The following is a 20,022-nucleotide window of genomic DNA, read 5'->3' as shown; positions in this document are numbered from 1 at the left end:
GTTGGCCTGTCAACGCAGGTGGTGCAGAGTTTTTGACAACTCTACCTCTGATGAAGTTCTTCTTGTCTTTCCTGAACTTATGGCGAGGATCCAGGAACTGTCTATGCATGTCGAAGCAAGAAAACATGCGACCGGCCTGAAGCCAACGAAACTCAAGGGCTCCCTTGCATGTGGGGCACAGGAACCTTCCATGCACACACCAGCCAACAAATATCGCATACGCCGGCAAGTCATGCGTCGAGTACATGTACCAGACACGCATTATGAAGTTCCGTTTGCTATAGGCGTCGTATGTCTTGAACCCATTATCCCAGGCTTCTTGCAATTCGTCCTTAAGCGGCTGCATGTACACATTCATATTTTTCCCCGGATAGTTGTCCCTGGAATTATCAACGTCAGGAAAATGTTCTTTCTTTGCATAATCTATCCGGGGGAGATTGAGTGGAAATACAAATACAGGCCAACAACTGTACTGGGCTGCCGTCAGACCAAACACACTGAATCCATCCGTGCTGATGCCAACTCGAGGATGCCTCGGATCTGCCGCTTTGTCAGCATGTAATTCATCAAACTTTTTCCATGCAACACCATCCGATGTGTGTACGATCATCAATTCCCATCTGCATCTAGTTCGGTTCTTTTGCCCGTTTTGTGCCATGTCATTTGTCTGGCCGTCTCTTCGACCATGAAAAGACGTTGAAGGCTTGGTACGATTGGCATATACCGAAGAACACTAACGGGGATTTTGGTCTGTGTCTTCTCACCCATACCGTTGTCTACCACAACATACCTGGAAGACTTGCAAATGGACAATAGTTCAAGTCTGCATAGTCAAGCCTAAACAAGACACATCCTTTCTCACAGGCATGTATCTTCTCATAGGGCATCTTCAGTGCACGGAGGATTTTGTCCGACTTGTACAGGTTTGCAGGCATTACATGGCCTTTGGGTAGAAAGCGTCCAAATACTGTCATCATTGCGTCGTAGCATTCTCTGCCCAAGTTGAACTGAGCCTTCAGAGCCATTACTTGTGAGATGGCATCCAACTGACAAAGCTCAGTGTGCTCATGGAGCGGACGTTTTGAAGACTCCAACATTTCATTGAAGGCCTTTGCAGATTCCTCCATCTCCTCGTCCGAATCCCGAGCATCATCGAAGTCTTGCACCATGTTTTCCATCCCGGTACCATGCTCGTCGGTGCAACAATGATCCACCTCAGCTCGGTCACGTTGGGCAGACTCACCATGATATGTCCACACCGTATAATCGGGCGTAAATCCACTCTTCTGCAGGTGTTTGCCCATTTCAGCCTCTGTCCTCTTTTCCCAATTGCCGCACCGTAAACAGGGGCACCAGGTTTTCCTCTGGCCATTTGCAAATGCGGCTTGCACAAACCCCTTGGTTTTTGTGAACCATTCAGTGCTCCATTTGTTCTGACCAGTGTACATCCACGCACGATCACTCATCTTGACTTTCAAAGCTACTGGACACACAACATATATATATATATATATATATATATATATATATATATATATATATAATTCACCATGTATATATTCATCAGTTGATCTACTTTGTCAATTTTATTACGTCCATGCAACCTACACTCTAATAGGTAATGATAGGTCCTAATCCCACCCGAGTATGTGTAGATTGGGTTCATTTTCCCATGCTATGCTCTGGATCCGACGCAAAATTTCGGCAGCACCTCCCCGCTGTTCTCCTGATACACGTCTCTGCAATAAACACAGAGGATGTGTACCCGGAGAACAACAGGGGAGGCACTGACGAAATTTATGCGTCGGATCCGGAGCAAAGCATATGGGAACACGAACCCAATCTACACATAGGCTATCCATGGATAGCGTTGGACAATTCGAAAGAATCACGGTTATAAATATGCAAATGCATGCATATTTATAACTATAACGCTTTCGAACGGGAGACACATATTGGTTACGCATACTGATGATTCAAGACAGATATATAGCTAGCTATCAAGTTTCATCGGCATGAACACCGGAACAGACCAAATAATTAAGGGGGGAGGAGGACATGTCATTTGTGCTCACCCACGAACGAAGGGGCAGAGCTCGTCAAACGGACGGGGAGGTCGTCGAACACCAAACCTCGTAGCGATCAAACAACTGCACATTTAAATCTACCCGATCAACACAATTATATATGATGTTTTTCATAACAAAATCGAAAAATATATGACCTAACTCATAATTCACAAATATATGACCCCGTCGGCCTCTGAAGGCCAAAGAGCACCTTTTTGGGAGGTGTCGGGGGTCGGGGTGTCGTGTCGGTGTCGGGGTGCCGTGTCGGGGTCGGGGTGCTGTTTCGGGGTCGGGGTGTCGTGTCGAGGTCGGGGTGTCGGGGTGTGGTGTCGGGGTCGGGGTGTCGGGGTCAGGGGGTCAGGGGGTCGGGGTGTCGTGTCGGGGTCGGGGTGTCAGGGTGTGGTGTCGGTGTCGGGGTGTCGGGGTCAGGGGACCAGGGGGTCGGGGTGTTGGGGTGTCGTGTCGGGGTCGGGGTGTCGGGTGTGGTGTCGGGGTGTGGTGTCGGGGTCGGGGTGTCGGGGTCCAGGGGGTCAGGCGGTCGGGGTGTTGGGGTCAGGGGGGTGGGGTGTCGGGGTGTGGTGTCGGGTCGGGGTGTCGGGGTGTGGTGTCGGGGGTCGGGGTGTCGGGGTCAGGGGGGTCAGGGGGTCGGGGTGTCGGGGTCAGGGGGCGGGGTGTTTCCTTCTATCCTTCTTCTTATTTCTTTCTCTTCTTCTTCTTCTTCTTCTTTCCTTTCTTCTTCTTCTTCTTTCATCTTTTTTCTACTTCTTTTACTTCTTTTCGTTTCTTCTTTTCTTCTTCTTTCTACTTTTTCTACTTCTTTTCTTCTTCTTCTTTTTTCTACTTCTTTTCTTTTCTTCCTTTCTTCTTCTTGTACTTCTTTTCTTCTTCTTCTTTTTTCATCTTTTTTCTACTTCTTTTCTTTTCTTCTTTTCTTCTTCTACTTCTTCTACTTCTTTTCTTCTTCTTCTTTTCTTCTACATATTCTTTTTTCTTCTTTTCTTCTTCTTCCTTTTTCATCTTTTTTCATCTAAAACCCATGCACTAAATCTAACACTAACACATATGTAGCACTAAATCTAACACTAACACTATATAACACATATCTAGCACTAAATCTATCACTAACAATTAAACAGCAAAAAAAATGAAAAAAAGAAAAAAAGAAAAAAACTCACCGGAGCAATGGGACGGTCGGGGCAGTGGGGCGGGTGGGCCGGCGACGTGGTGGTGCGCCGGGGCAATTGGACGGTCGGGGCAGTGGGGCGGCTGGGCCGGCGACGTGGTGGCGCGCCGGGGCGCCGGGATGGTGGAGCGACGGGGGCGTCGGCGGGTGGGGTGGGGCGGCGGGGTGGTGGGGCGACGGGGCAAGCGGGGGCGGGGGCGGGGGCGGCGCCGGGCGGCGGGATGGTGGGGCAACGGGGCGTCGGCGGGTGGGGTGGGGACGGCGAGGTGGTGGGGCGACGGGGCAAGCGGGGGCGGTGGCGGGGGCGGCGCCGGGCGGCGGGGGCGGCGGTGGGTCGATCTGGTGGCGTGGCGTCGGGGAGGAGAGAGGGAGAGAAACAGAGAGGAGTAACGGGCGGGGGGGGGGGCTCGATCGGCCGTTAGTTAGGTTAGGTTAGTTAGTTTTTGCCGTCCGCCAAGCCTTTGCCGTCCACTTTTTTTTATCTTTGCCGTCTGCTAGCAGACGGCAATGAGGGGGCCCGTTAAGTTTTTTCTAATTGGCTCGTTAGTGGGGGCCACCTCTCTCTTTGCCGTCAGCCAGCAGACGGCAAGGAAGTGACAGATGGCAAAGCCTTCTTTGCCGTCTGCCAGTTGTTTGCCGTCTGCTTTTTGGTAGCTGATGGCAAAGACCTTCTTTGCCGTCTTTTAGCGGACCGCAAAGAACTGGCAGACGGTAAAATCCCTGATTCCAGTAGTGTTTAAGGCAAATTCTGAGCTTATGTCATGTAAGAGAGCATCAGTAGCATTCTGAAAAGAACTTGCAACTATAACATCATCAACATAAATGAGCACAAATATAACAGTATTTGCCTTATTATATATGAAGAGAGATGTGTCAGCTTTTGATGCGATGAAGCCAAGATATTTCAACTGCATACTTAACCTGGAGTACCATGCTCTAGGTGCTTGTTTCAAACCATAGAGAGCCTTGTCAAGCTTGCATACATAATGTGGTTTTTGCTTGTTTTCATAACCTGGTGGTTGCCTCATGTAGACCTCCTCTTCCAGAACACCATGTAAAAACGCGTTCTGTACATCTAGGTGTCTTAAGCTCCATGCCCTAGAGACAGCAATAGCTAGCACAAGTCTTATGGTTGCTGCTTTTACCACAGGACTAAATGTATCCTCATAATCAATACCATACGCTGCTTAAAACCTTTAACAACAAGACGTGCTTTATACCTGTCAATGGAGCCATCTGCCTTTTTCTTGATCCTATACACCCACTTACAATCAATGATGTTTTTACCTTTTTGATTTGGTACCAAATGCCATGTCTTGTTTCTCATCAGGGTTGTATACTCCTCATCCATAGCCTTTTTCCACTTTTGATCTCCAAGTGCATCATCTAGTTTTGTTGGCTCTCTTGAAATACACAGCATGCCATACGGTATAGTGCCATCAGTTCTTACTTTTGGGTTTTTAATACCTTTTTGTAGCCGAGTTGTGACTCTGGGTGTGGCTGGTTGTTGCTGTACACGCAGGCGCACAGAATCGCTGGTTGCAGACGATCCCGGAGAAGAAACAGGTGTTGCCGCACCGGATCCGATGGTCACAGATGTGGCCTGTTCGTCAGCAGCCACACCATCAGTTGCCGCAGCTGATCCCACACCGACCGTGCCAAGTGGGCCTGTTGGCCGCATGTGCACGCCGCGCCTCGCAGCGGTTGGCTGCATGCGCGGGCCGCTCGAGGGAGATCCTCCGTGTGATGACGTGGTAGTCGCGGGGCGGCTCGCCCGCGCCTGGCTCTCCTGGCTGACCGGCTCGTGATCTGGAGAAGATGCCCGCGCCAGATCCGAGGAGGATTGACGCGCAGGGGTGGCAGGCGCCACCAAATCTTCCTCGAACGCCGCGTCAGCTTCGTCTTCTTCTTCTACATGAAATATAGCTCCGTTTTGGACGAGATTTTGATCATTCTCATTGTTTTGAACTCCGTTTTCTTCAGGTACCTGCACACACGGGAGACAAGAACTGGTTCCAGCAGGGATATTATTGTCATGTTGGTTAGTGCAATTGTTTCCCCCGTGATCAAAAGCTTGAAGTGTGGATGGAAGAAGAAGAATTTCTTGATGGAGAAGGGCGCCGGCATTAGGATGGAGGGATTCAAAAAGGAAAACTGATTCATCAAACACAACGTCACGAGATATATAAACTCGGCCTGTGGGAACATCTAAACACTTGACGCCTTTATGCATAGGACTATAACCCAAAAACACACATCTTTTTGAGCGAAACACAAGTTTGCGTGTGTTGTATGGTCTTAGGTTCGGCCAACATGCACAACGAAAGATTCGTAGGGATTTGAAATCTGGTTTTGTTCCATACAAACGTGTGATGGGACTTTCAAATTTGATGACTTTGCTTGGTCGAATATTTATGAGATATGTGGCAGTGAGAAAGGCTTCATCCCAGAATTTTAGAGGCATGGAAGCATTGGCTAGGAGTGCTAATCCTACCTCAACAACATGGCGATGTTTGCGTTCAGCCGACCCGTTTTGCTAATGAGCATGGGGACAAGAAACATGGTGAGAGATTCCAATTTTTGGAAAAAGGAATTTAGTTTCTCATACCCACCACCCCAGTCGGTTTGCATAGCAAGAATTTTTGAGTTTAGTTGGCGTTCAACAAGGTTTTGGAAGTTGGCGAAAACTTGGAAAACATCAGATTGTTTCTTTAGCAAATAGATCCAAGTGAACTTGCTATAATCATCGATGAAACTGACATAATAAGAGAATCTACCAACTGATGTGGGAGCTGGTCCCCATACATCTGAAAAAATAAGCTGCAATGGAGCAGTGGAAACACTTGTTGATATAAGATAGGGTAACTGATGACTCTTAGCTTGCTGCCAAGCATCACAAATTGACTCAATGCTAGACTCATAAGGAAGATTATTCTTGCTAAGGACGTGCTGAACTATAACTGAAGAGGGATGACCGAGACGACTATGCCACTTTGCCGAGGAAGGTTTGGTGACACTCCACGCTTGTTTATTCGACCATGATGAAGATGAAGATGATATGAGTGGATATAGGCCTCCCTCACACTTTCCTCTAAGGATGACCCTCCTCGTTGCCAAGTCCTTGATCACAAAAGAGTGAGGATAAAATATTATGAGAACATTGTTGTCAAAGGGAAAAACGATGAAAAGAAACAAGATTTTTTGAAGCATGTGGGACATGTAAGACATTGTTAAGATGTAAGTCTTTTACGGGGGTTTTAACTATTGATTTACCAACATGAGTAATGTCCATACCAGTTCCACTTGCCATGTGTATCTGATCACAGCCGTGGTACCTTTCCCGCATCGCCAGCTTGTCGAGCTCCCCTGTGATATGTTCAGTGGTGCCGGAGTCTGCATACCAGTTGATGTCGATGCCATAGTTGTTGGTGACGAGGTTGGTTGCCTTCTTTTCTTCATGATCATCGTCGTAGCGATGCCAGCAGGCTCTTGCCCCGCCAGCATGGAACTTGTAGCAGATTTGGCACTCCGGGTAGTCGCCTTCTTGCTGCTGCTGTTGTTGTGGTTGAGGGCGAAGCATTGCTGATGACCGCCGCTGCACCTCCACGACTCGGAGAAGGAGAGGAGCGGTTTCCTCGATCGCGTCCTTTTCTGTTGCTTCGGCCACGACCTCCCCTGCCACGGGACTGCCCGCGCCCTCTGTAGACGGCGTTGGCAGAGGAGCGGAATCCTGCTGGACCGTCCCCCAGCATCTCCATCTGCTGATCAAACGCAGCGATCTGCGCGAAGAGGTCGTCGACGGTGATGGAGTTCTTGATGGCGCCGAACGCTGCCACGATGGGATCGTAGTCCCGATCAAGGCCAGCAAGGATGTAGCCCACCATCTCCGGATCGGTTACCGGATGCCCAGCCGCAGCTAGCTCGTCCCTGAGGTTTTTCATCTTGGCGATGAAGGCGTTGCTTGACATGTTTCCTTTCTTGGTGTTGGAGATGGCCATCCGAAGATTGGTTATGCGGGATTGCGACTGCGCGGTGAATAGAGTAGTAAGAGCAGTCCAGAGATCAAAGGTACTGTCCTTACCGATAACTTGCGCCAGGATTTCTTGCGTGAGAGAATTCAGCAGGTAGCTCAGAACCTGCTGATCGTTCGACAACCATGGGCCGTACAGAGGATTGGGTTCTATGGCCGTGGTTTTGTCCGCCTTGGTGACTTCTGTTGTCTTTGGCGGTGCGGCGTCGCTGCCGTCGAGGAGACCGGTCACTTGTGTGCCTCGCAGTGCCGGCATGACCTGCGCCTTCCATAGGAGGTAGTTCCCCCTTGCGAGCTTCTCTGTTGGTGGAGCACCTAGGTTGAGGCCGACGGCGCTCGAGCTCGTAGCCATGGTGATGGAAGGGTGTTAGGGTTTTTGGTTTCGCTAGATGATAGGAAGAGACGTGGCTGTGTATACCATGTAAGATTGGTTTGGTGGAAGCGTTCCTACTCCTCCGTAGAGGAGCCACGGGTATTTATTGATCGAGGGCAGGAATAACCCCTGCCGTGGTTTACAAGTCTCTACCGATCGCTAGGATTCGGCAGAATAAGAGATAGGAGGTTACAAGGGAGAGGAAGAGATAAGTAGTTAAGATTACAATGAGATATATCTCTAAGTCTAACATGGTGGACGCAAAAGGATTCCAATCTATGTACAAAATGAGAAGAAGTACCTTCAGTTACATATGAGCTTGGTGAGGATCCCATTTTTGGAAGATATGATGGCAAGGGATCACACATTTGTTGATGGGAGATTGCTGTCTTTGCAAGACAGAGTAGCTGTCGCTCTTAGGGTACTGAACTCTGGTGACTCTCCGCTTACCATAGGATCCACTCTTGGTGTGAACGAGTCAACTGTCTCGCTGGTAACTAAGGTGTTTGTTGAGGCTATGTGGGAGCGAGCATTTCACCACATCAGCTGGCCTGGATCTGCTCAAATGGAGAAGATGAAGTGCAAGTTCGACAAGATACACGGCTTGCCAAACTGTTGTGGCATTGTACAAACAGCTCACATCACATTTGGATCACAAAGCTGTGACCGTGAGGAGAATTTGTTCGTTAGGAATGACACCGACGTCGCTGAGGATCACTACTGTAAACTTTTTCAAAAGACAGTTAATCTGACGCACCTAGCATTTAGCAATGTACATAAAAGAATAACATCCAGTAGCATCATATGGAACACAGAACATCTTAAAAGAATAGCAGTTGAGCTAGGAGATGAGATCATCGTCACTGCTTCATCTGGTACCCTTTTTTCCACTACATGCCTTAGTTTCATTCTAAGATGTTCTGTAAAGTGTTGTGGTTTCCAAGTTCCCTGCTTGTCAAAAGTTTGTTCTTTCATTGTCGAGATAAAAGGTTATTCATGTGATATGTCACTGATACCAATCAATACTGTTAAGTTATTCAGAAAGCAATTAAGCTGATAGACCTAGCTATTGGCAATGTGGTCAAGCATAACATTGATACCTACTACTCCGTCCGTTCCTAAATATTTGTCTTTTTAGAGGTTTTAAATGGACTGCCACATACGGATGTATATAGACATATCTTAGAGTGTAGGTTCACTCATTTTGCTTTGTATGTAGTCACTTGTTGAAATCTCTAGACAGACAAATATTTAGGAACGGAGGGAGTATTTGCAATATTTCCACTAGCATGCATGATTTGGACAATTAAGTTAGTAGCTGCACAACTACGGCACTTCTCTAGCTGCTTTTGCACCAAAATTTGTAGCAGCCATCTTCAGTTCATCGTCCTCTCCAGCCTGAATCATGTAGTAGCACTACCGGATTTTTCACTTGTACTGGCATAAAGGTGCTAGACTTATGAGGCAGTTGCCAACTATACTCTACATGGGAACGAAGTGAAAAATCTGGATATGCTGTGAGAAAACAATTAAGAGTGTTGCAAACATGATGAGAGGTGACAGGTGTTTGCGCATATGATTCTGTCATTTGGTCGTAGCAGCTGTTAGGAATGAAATTCAGAGAAGAGCAGAGCAGAGTGGGGTAGTGTTTTTGTAACAGTCGAAGGTCAATAGATTTGGCATTCATCAGGAAGAAAATCCAGAGGGTTCCTTTTTGTACCTTGCCAATTACAGAGATGACTGCTGTCTGTCAGGAGCTGAAACTCTAAAACTTCCGAAGAAATCGACACTTCAGTACAGCTCACACAATGTTTCGCTGCTTGCAATGCAAGTCTTGTAATGGACGACGTAGGTCTCCCATCTTACGGCTCAGATTGCAACTTGTCTGTTCACGCTGTAGCACTCAACTTGTTATCTCTGATTTTTTTCTGAATTTGGCTGAATTTTGTCGGAGCCTATTACTGCCATGCTCAGCTACCTAGTGGTCCAATATAAGAACAGAACCAAGGTATGTTCAGTTTTTTTTGCTTCTTCTATATTTATCCTTCATGACTCTGATGGATAAGCTGTTGTGCTGTATTACATGTTTTGTCCTTCTACCTCTCTTTCTAAATTGGTAGCTCATGGTTATGTGTGGCAAAGTATGTTTAGTTTTTGCCCTCTTCTATATACTCCCTCCGTTCCTAAATATAAGTCTTTATAGAGATTTCACTATGAACCACATACGGATGTTTATAGATGCATTCTAAATATAAGTCTTTGTCGAGCCTGTTGCTGCTGGATCGAAGGTGATGTGACAGCGACGGGAGGCAGGCGGTATGGGACGTCTTTCTTTGGGTGTCTTCTCCAGAGATATCCGGTGTTATCGAGGCATCGGTAGCCGGATAACGATGATGGTACATACGGCTTCAACGGCCACTTAATGCACTCCGGTGGAAACGCAAGGTCTCATAACAGGCTATGTCGACGCGCGTCTGCGTCGTGTCCTTGCTGAAAGTGGTGGACTGAAGCAGGGGGCAGGCCCCCGCCATGGTTCGGCCACCCCCATGGATGTTTTGGGGGGGCTAGTACTAATATACTGTGTAATTTTTATGTACCAGCGCCCTGCGGCCTATCTATTAGCAGCAATTAATTAGTCTAATCAAGGATGCCTACTAGATTGGACTTTGTTAGTTGGCCCAAGTCCAAGACAATTAGCCGAAATGCCATTTATTTCCCGTGAGTGATTTACGGATCAACGCACACAGTTGTTCTGTTTCCCTTCCACGCCGTTTGACCTAAACCTCCAATCCATCTGTTGCCGCCGCTGTCCACACGCCCAGCATAAGGCTTAATCAAGCGTTTCCATCGGCCGCCGTCGCCGTGCACAATCTTTCAGAAGCACAGACCCGTCCATGCTTCATCGAGCCAAGTTGACCAGCGGATGGCCTACAAACCGGCCAGCCGTAATGACAATCTCTCGATTCTCCTACAAGAGAGGTGGGCTTTCTTCAACATTTCGTATCAAACAACCATTTAAAACGTCATCAAAAGTTGAGCACCAGCATCAAAGCTGGAAAGTCTATGATATGATCACAACGTATGAACCAAATCTTCATCATTGCATGCGCCCACTCATACGACAGACGTGCGATTTGTTTATCTCTGGAGAGTGTTCCGTGGAGAACCACATTGTGATACGATAGAGTTAAAAACTTGTTAAGCATATTTGCTCTCCGACACCAAATCGTTTACTTTTGACAACAAATGTGCGGCACTGTCATGCTTTTTCCCTTTTCACTTTATTGGTGCACACCATGATTGAATTGAATGCCCTCCAGAGAGGAATGAGTAGAAGGACATCGGGCCCATCTCAATTGTAGGTGAAGTAATTCAAGTTTAATTTTACTAGAAGAGGGCTACCATCTTGCATGTGCATTTTTTGGCCATATGATGGATGTAATGAATTTGTTTGGAAACTGGTTAGCCGGTGTTCATCTCAAATTTAAGGCACATATCCAGGTGGAAGTATCTACCTCACTGTGGGAAATTTGAAACTATCATAACGATCATGTTTTTAACAGGACAACTATACCTAACTTTTTACGAACCAACCTACCTCACTGTGGGAAATTTGAAACTATCATAACGATCATGTTTTCCCCAGCCCACCAGAGTTCAAGTCCTATACTTGACATTGGTGCTCGCATTTTCTGGATTTATTTTAAGATTTCCAACAATGTGCGTTCAGTAGGTTGACACGTTCCCGTCAACTATGAAGGCGTCCGTTACGACTTCGTCAATCTCAAGATGATGTGCCGGCTCAGTTTCTTACAGGTGCTCATAGGGATAGGGTGTGTGTGCGTGCGTTCATAGGGGTGAGTGTATGCTCGTGTATGTGAGCTACTTCAGCTGTACTGTGTTCTAAAAAAACTATTCCTGACTTTTTCAAGGTTATTTTCAGAACTACATGATGGATTAATATGTGTTGCTCTCTGCAACGTACCAGAGGATCAAGCACCTATAGACTTTGAATGCAATCATTGTGAGGCGATAGCACAGGATACATGCAGTCAGTTTGCATTGTGATGCATTAACTAGTTATGTGTTATCGGCCGGTTGTGGCCGTATACATCATTTTGATGCAGAGGCCGGGGTTACACCCCTTTTCCAAAAAAAAATGTGTTATCGGCCGGTTATGTTTGGGCCAACTTCTTAAATCGCCATCTTCGTCCTTACCATAAACCTTATTGTCTCATGTTCTTACAGCTGAATCCATCGATTGGATCAAACAATGTGCCTGTAGCTGCATCTGGAGTTGGGCAACCAAGCCCAATGACTACTCCTGATGTTCCTACTCCAAACTCCAAAACCGTGTGAGCCCCAAGTTGTGTTGACGAACTTCATGCTTGTGAACTTCCTATGCATGTAGTTGTGAACTTGTTATCCATATACACTTGTGCTTGTGTGCTTCAAAAAATCTCGGCAAACTAGAGAACACAACAAATTGTGTTTACTGAGAGCCTATCGCAGCAACTTGGCTAACAGTGGGCGCACGCCGAAGCGGTGTGGGCACGTGTCGACCCCTTGGGCCGTGGCCTTTGTTGTAAGCGAGGCACATAATCTTGGCAAACACATAGGTTCTCGGTAAAGTTTGAAGGCCGCTTGGTGGCCGCTTGTGGGTTGGTCTTCTCCGAGTGCCTCTGGTAAGATCTCGACGAATTTGAACTATCCGCGAACCTGGCAGGACCCGTGTTGCCTTGTGTGCTTGTAGATGTACTGAGTTCTTCATGCCATCTCTTGGCAAAGCTATGTGCCATGTGGCAAATACCGTATCCGTCCAGCCCATCAAGTGCTTTTTTTCTATGCCGAGTACCCTGGTTAGGTCTCGGCAAAGTGGTTGCCGAGTCCCCAACGGCTGGTACTCGACAAAATGGCGTTTGCGTGAAGACTTTAGGCCGAGTACCCTTAGCCAAGAAATGAACTCGGAGAACTCTCTACCGAGTTGGAATTAGCTTTTGCCGAGTTTTACAGGCACTTCGGAAACCTGCAAATTGCAGTAGTGCAACAAGGTAAGAACGGAAAAAATACCGCCATTGCCAGATATAACGAGTTAGGGTCAGGCCTAGAGTATTCATCCTAGATCTCGAAACCAGGTACTTCAAAAGGACCCTGGAGTTCTAAACTAGGGTTAGCTGACCCGAATAACTCGCGACGATACCGACGCAAACTAAGAATAACTAGTACTCCCTCCGTCCCAAAATAAATGTAGCTGATTTAGTATAAACTCAGTGACACTTATTTTAGGACAGAGGAAGTACAAGTTAGTATAAGAGGCCTCTTGGTATAACCCTACTAGTGAGATGTCTGCGGTAACTTCGTTAATCGTGAAAGTCAGAGACTCCTGTCTTTAGTACTTCCTCCGCCTGGAATTACTTGTCGTTCAAAAGGACGTATTTAATTAGCGCTATTTCTCGGGAGGGAGGTAGCAGATGTGTGCGTGTACATGCGGTGGTTTGACAAGTAGCCCACTTATGTAATCAACTAATTAGCTTGGGCCAGCGCAGCTGTTTGCCGCTGTCACTACGAAGTCGTCAAAAGTGTAGATAATGACGAGATGTGATGGTGGGGGTCATGGCAATAAGCTGCACCCACTCACACTCCAAATGTGTGATTTGTTTACCTATAGAGAATATTGTGAAAAGGGAGTTAAAAACTTGTTAAGCAGATTTGCTCTCCGACACCAGATCGTTCACTTTTGACAATGTGCACCGCTGTCCCGCTTTTTTTTGTTTTAAATTTCTTTCTTGGTGCAGCATGATTGAGTTGAATGTCCTCCTGGCATGAATACACAAGAGCGTATCCCGTCCATCTCAAAGGTTGGTGAGGTAATTCGATGGAGTTTAATATTCGTGTCTCTCTAATTACACTTAGTGGTAACTAATTAAGTCCCGCCTACTTAAGTTTCACCTTTTCTTTATTATCACATCAAAGTGGTTATACAATACAATGGCGATGGTTCTGGACGTGTTTGGATCCTAGCTACTTGGGTGACTTGATTTGTAACGATTTTAATTTTCAAATACATTAAACTGCTACGTTTCAAGAATGTAAAAATTTAATATGCGAAATATACAAGTCTTAAAATGTCAGAGGAGCAGCCCAGCGCCGGCGACCGGGCGGGGCCGCTGTCATTTGGCGTGCACACGAGGAAAAAGCATATATTGGCATCAAGGAAAAGTTAAGTCCAATCCAATTCGATACCCTCTTCAGCTCAGCTGCTTTGCTTTGTCAAATAATCTACTCCTCCATGGAAAAGGAAAAGAAGCTGCTTTGCTTTGCTTTGCTTGCTCCATCGATGGGAATGTGATGCTCCGCTTTGCTTTGCTTGCCCCGGTCGCCGCTGCCATCCGCTGATATTTGTCACCACCGACTGCTGTGCCGTGCAGTGCATCCCATCAATCTCAGAGGTTGGTGACGTAGTGCTCTGCTTGAGGTAGTTAGTTAGTGTTCAAGTTTTATTTCCTTGTCTCTGTCTGCTACTTAAAACTCACTTCAATTGCCTCTAATTGTTATCACAGCGGAAGGCCAGCAAGTTGACCAATGGCGATGGTGTTGGATGCGTTTGCATCCTACATCGGGGACTACCTCAAGCAGGTGGTACAAGATGAGCTCGGAACGATGCTGGGTGTCTCAGGCGAGATCGACAAGTTGGGCGACAAGCTTCAAGACCTCAAGAACTTCCTCGCTGACGCTGATAGGAGGAATATCAGCGACGAGACCGTCCGAGTCTGGGTGGGGCAGCTCAAGCGTGCCATGTACGAAGCTGCTGACATCCTCGACCTCTGCCAACTCAAGGCACTGGAGCGTGGGTCTTCCTCCACAGATGATGGGTGTTGCAATCCCTTACTCTTTTGCATGCGGAATCCCTTCCATGCTCGTGAGATCGGCACCCGCATCAAGGCGCTCAACCAGAGGCTTGATAGCATCAAGCAGCGCAGCGCTGCTTTCAACTTCATCAATCTTGGGTCCTATGAGGATTGTCATAGCAGCAATGCCCATGCCTCTCGTCAGGGTAATCCTAGCCGGGAGACGGTAGGGGACTTTGACCGGTCAGCTGTGGTTGGAGACAAGATTGAAGAAGATACAAAAGCACTAGTGGCTCTGATTATGCAAAAGGGAAAGGAGGTCAATGATGACATCATGGTGTTCGCCATCGTAGGTGTCGGTGGGGTTGGCAAGACCACTCTTGCCCAGAAGGTCTTCAATGACGAGGCAATCCAGGGCGGGTTCAGCAAAAAGATATGGTTGAGCGTCAACCAAAACTTCAGTGAGGTTGAGTTGCTTAAAAGAACCATCATCTGTGCCGATGGAAACGCCCAACTAGCTGGAAATGCAAAGGACGCGCTTCATCGAGCCCTAATGCAGGCCTTGAAGGACCACAAGACCTTCCTGATAATGGATGATGTGTGGGACAAAGGAGCTTGGGAGGGTGTGCTAAAAATACCCTTTGCCAATGCTGCTGCTTCAGGCAGCCGTGTCCTCATCACAACTAGAGAAGGACGCGTTGCCCAAGGGGTGACAGCTATACAGCCCTACCACCACGTCGACACATTAGCACCCGATGACGCTTGGTCATTGCTCAAGAAGCAGGTCTGTACTTAATTAAATGCTAAATCTCTTTCATTATCTCCATCTACTTATTACCAGTACTATGTAGTTAATTAAGAGAAATGTTAGGATGCTGCCAAATTAAAATGAGCCATTAATTACGTGTAAATTCAGAGACATGTATGTACTATTGCCTCTTGGAGGTAAGAAGTTGTCAGTAATTTTGTAGGGCTAGGCATAAAGTATGTATGTTATATTTGAAAGCCATTGCACAAATCTTTGGTATGTAGGAGAAAGATAAGTAAATACATTAATACCATTTCTCTTTGACATGTACTTTCTGTACTTTGAGTATTTACCTTGACAAATGGATAGATACATCAACTAGTCTTCTTAAGAGGTAAAACTGAGCGCCTTAGAGGATCTTGGTACATAGTTACTTAACTTTAGCGGTCCCTTCCATGATATGTTCGCAGGTACGCTCAAGTGAGATAGATGAAGACCACATCAATACGCTAATGGATATCGGACTGAAAATTATACAGAAATGTGGTTGTTTACCAGTTGCTGTTAAAGTAATGGGAGGACTCTTGCGTGAAAGAGGGGGGCTCCGGCGTGACTGGCAGCAGGTTTTGGATGATTCTAAATGGTCAACAACTAAAATGCCCAATGAGCTCGACCACACAGTATACATAAGCTATGAATATATGCCTTCTTACCTGAAGCAATGCTTTCTGTACTACTCTCTTCTCCCTAAAAGTAGAAATTTTACTATGGATGAAGTTGTTGCAATGTGGATTAGTGAAGGATTTATTCACGGAAATTCTAATGATTTAGAAGAATTGGGAAAAATTTACTACAAGGAGTTGGTATCTAGGAACCTCATAGAGCCCAATAAATCGTATGCTGATCTATGGGTTTGCAGCATGCATGATGTTGTCCGCTCATTTGCTCAGTATATGACTAAAGATGAAGCACTCATAGCTAAAGATGGAGACAATGATATTCTTGCTGAACTTAATTCACAAAACTTTCTGCGGTTGTCCATAGAAACTAACCAATCACAATCAGGTGAAATTAATTGGAAATGTCTACAGGCGCAAAAATCAGTGAGAACATTGATCTCAACTATCCAGATTAAGATGAAGCCTGGTGATTCGTTGGCTACTTTTTCTAGTTTGCGGACTCTGCATATGAAATCTGCAGATATGTCCATATTGCTTGAATCGTTGCATCAACTCAAGCACCTGAGGTATCTAACACTAGTAAATGCTGATGTATCTGTACTTCCAGGAAACATTGGCAAGATGAAACTATTGCAATTCCTTGACCTTGGTGGATGTGCAAAATTGGTGAATCTTCCTGATAGCATTGTGAAGCTTGACCAGCTAAGGTTACTTTCACTTCCCAAAGCAAGTATGGTACCTAGGGGGTTCAGTGGTCTGACAAATATGAGGAAACTAAGTATGTTTCGAGCGCACATGGATGGTGATTGGTGCAGTTTGGACGAGTTGGGGTCTCTTTCCCAACTCAGGTTTCTTGGATTAGTTCAATTGGAGAATGTATCTGCTGCCTCATTTGCTGCTAATGCCAGGCTCGGCGAGAAGACGCATCTTATCATGCTACTCCTAGACTGCACCAGTAAACTGGCAGATGATGGGTCTCTCAAAGAGAAGGAAGGTGTTTCCGAGGAAGAGCAACAACGAATTGAGAAGGTTCTCGATAAGCTCTGCCCTCCACTTGGTGTAGAATATCTTGAAATCACAGGCTATTTTGGCCAGCAACTCCCGAGTTGGATGATGTCCACATCAATGGTGCCCCTCAACAACCTGAAGACTATATTTTTTCATAATCTGGCTTGTTGCACGCAACTTCCCAATGGGTTGTGCCAGTTCCCCATTCTGCAGTTTATACAGGTCTCTCGTGCTCCATGCATCAAACATGTGGGGACTGGATTCGTGCAGGCGGCGGTAGCTTCATTTCCGAGGTTAAATGAATTGAAGTTAAACGCCATGGTGGAATGGGAGGAGTGGGAGTGGGAGGAGCAAGTACAAGCCATGCGTCGTTTGGAGAAGTTTGTGCTCAGTTATTGCAGACTGAGGCATATCCCTCGAGGCCTTGTCTCCAATGCAAGCTCTTTGAAAATATTATTTCTCAAACGTGTCATGAACCTCAGCTACATTGAGAGCTTTCTTTCTGTTGTTGAGCTTAAAGTGAACGGATGCCCTGACCTAGAGAGGATCACCAATCTCCCCAATATGCTGAAGCTTACCATTCGGAACTGCCCAAAGTTGAAGGTGCTGGAGCATATCGCTTCACTCGAGTGGCTGATCCTGGAGGATTACACCATGGAAAAACTCCCAGAGTACATGCGAGTCATAAAGGCAAGGCATTTGTTGTTATTCTGCAGGCTATGGTTGCTCTCTGTGGTAGCCGCGGGGCAATCTGGCACTGAGTGGGACAAGTTCAACCAAGTGGAGCATGTCAAGGCATATGCAGGTGATGGAGACAACCAAAGAAAATGGTATGTTTTGTACACGAGAGGAGACAACTACAAGTTTGATTCCAATATTAGCAGCTCTACCATATTTGAAGGTACAGAAAGTCAAACATACGTACAAGCTTTGTCTTAATTTGTTTGAACACTCTGATCTTCCCGTTTATAAGGTCATTTGATGACCGGATATATTTTGTACCTTCCTAGTGCATGTTGCTAACTATCATGTAACCAGTTTTGTATTTTTTTTGCCATGCAGAACCCTTATCATCTTGTATGGTGGACCAACAAGGATTTGAGTCTCTGTACAGAATGAGAAGAAGCACCTTCAGTTATATCTGCAGCTTGGTGAGGATCCCATTTTTTGAAGATATGATGACAAGGGGTCACACCTTTGTTGACGGGAAGGTGATGTCTTTGCAAGATGGAGTAGCCATTGCTCTGAGTGTACTGAACTCTGGTGAGCCATCACAGATCGTAGGATCCTCTCTTAGTGTCAGCGAGTCAACTGTCTCGGTGATAACTCAAAGGTTTGTTGAGGCTATGTGGGAGCGAGCATTCTATCACATATGTTGGGCAGATGCTGAAATGGAAAAGATCAAGCGCATGTTTGACAAGATTCACGGCCTGCCAAACTGCTGTGGTGTTGTACATACAACCCACATCACGTTTGGATCACAAAACCATGAACCTGGTGATGAGCAGAATGACGATAAGCTTATGCTAGTCATTGATCCAGATATGAAATTCACTGGCACTCACTTTGGATCACAAAACCAGTTGAGCGTCTTGCATGACTCTTCGCTCTTCAAGTCCTGCCAGGAGGGTACTATGCTGAATGGCAGTAAGCTCATGTTATCAGATGGCTTGGAAGTTGGGGAATACATCATTGGTGATGCAGGATACCCGCTTCTCCCCTGGCTTCTCACACCTTACTCGATGGAAGACAAGGACCTCCTCTCTGCAGATGTTCCTCCTTATCAAGCGGAGTTCAACAGGAGACACTCTTCAGCATCAACCCTCACACTGGCTGCATTGGCGAGGTTGAAAGACAATTGGAAGATCCTGGACAGAGCTGTCAGTTCATTCCCAGTTATGGAAACAATCGATGTGTGTTGCATCTTGCATAATATAGTGATAGACATGGAGGAGATAGAGGAGGAGGATGTTGTGGGCATGGAGGAGGAGAATCACATTGAGCAAGTGCGGCAGGTAGCAGATGAGGATGCTGTTAGGGTGAGGGATATACTGTCCCAGCACTTGACCGGATCTGGAGGTAAATTGACACAACTCTTGATGTGTTTGTTTGAGCGCTAGCTTCATCTATTTATTTCATCTGTAATTCCCTTGTATTAATTACATCTTTATTATGCTTGCTTAGTCGACGCAACGGCGACGAAAAGGGAAGCTGCAGAGGTAGTTTCATCGGTTCTAGGAGATGAAAACAAGGAATAGCAAGCACAGCGACGACAAACATCGGATCGAGGAAAGGAGAAGGCCCATGATACTGGAGCCAAAGGCACCAAATTATGTGTCATTGTCATATGTATTTGAGAAAGACAACTAGAGGGCTTGTAAGAAGTGCACCAAAGGCCAAAGGCTGAAGTGATGTTGCAAAGCTTTTATGCGGTTGAGGAAGCAACTATCAACTAGTAATAATAATGTAGCTGCATGTGGTATATGTAAAATCTATTTGTGGTTTATATTCTTTCAGTTGAAGAATCTGCAAACAGAATGGCAGGGACACGGGTGTTTGATCATGGTTGATTTAGTTGTAGCAGCTGTTGGGATAAGTCATGGTAGCTATTGTGTTGGTTGCTCTGCTCTGCGCTGCGCTGCTTGGAGAAGGAAGAGAAGAGCAGAGCGTAACAGAGTGGGGAGATGACAGTACGTCTGGAATTCAGAATTGTGTACCTTGGCAAGTGGGTATAGTACAGGAATTCAGAATTGTGTACGACGGCTAAAGTGAAGCGATGCTGCAAAAACATGAATTAAAAGATGGACTGACAATTTGTATTCGCTGCCATATATGTGGCCAAGACAATTTTTAATAAGCTTTTGTGACAGTAAGCTTTTGTGATTGATAAAACGATTAATAATGAATCTTCATGCCTTCATGGAGACGGAGTGTTTGTGATTTGTATTATTCCAGTTGCCTTTCTGTAACCTGAAGCTTTTATGGGTTGAGTAAACAATACTATAACTGTATGAGGAGAGGACTATTTGTGATGTCTATCCTTGAGTTGGCTACTGTAACCTCAAGGAAGGATTTGCAAACAT

General features: G+C 46.1%; 1 protein-coding gene across 2 annotated transcripts; it reads left to right on the top strand.

The window, feature by feature from the left end:
- Positions 1–13,808: 13,808 nt before the first annotated feature.
- On the top strand, positions 13,809–19,806 carry LOC123169377 (disease resistance RPP13-like protein 4). Of its 2 annotated transcripts, none has more exons than XM_044587214.1 (5): positions 13,809–14,104; positions 14,216–15,287; positions 15,722–17,840; positions 18,002–19,018; positions 19,124–19,806. In XM_044587214.1, the coding sequence occupies exons 2-5, from the start codon at positions 14,238–14,240 to the stop codon at positions 19,195–19,197; spliced, it is 4,260 nt and encodes a 1,419-aa protein (XP_044443149.1). In that variant the 5' UTR covers positions 13,809–14,104; positions 14,216–14,237; the 3' UTR covers positions 19,198–19,806. The 2 variants fall into 2 exon arrangements, with proteins under 2 accessions (XP_044443149.1, XP_044443148.1); XM_044587213.1 differs by having other exon boundaries at positions 13,809–14,130.
- The last annotated feature ends 216 nt before the right edge of the window (positions 19,807–20,022 follow it).

Source organism: Triticum aestivum, chromosome 7D (genome assembly GCF_018294505.1).
Source record: "Triticum aestivum cultivar Chinese Spring chromosome 7D, IWGSC CS RefSeq v2.1, whole genome shotgun sequence".
NCBI lineage: Eukaryota > Viridiplantae > Streptophyta > Magnoliopsida > Poales > Poaceae > Triticum > Triticum aestivum.
The sequence above is the reverse complement of the archived record's forward strand: the minus strand, read 5'-3'. Positions and strand labels throughout refer to the sequence as shown.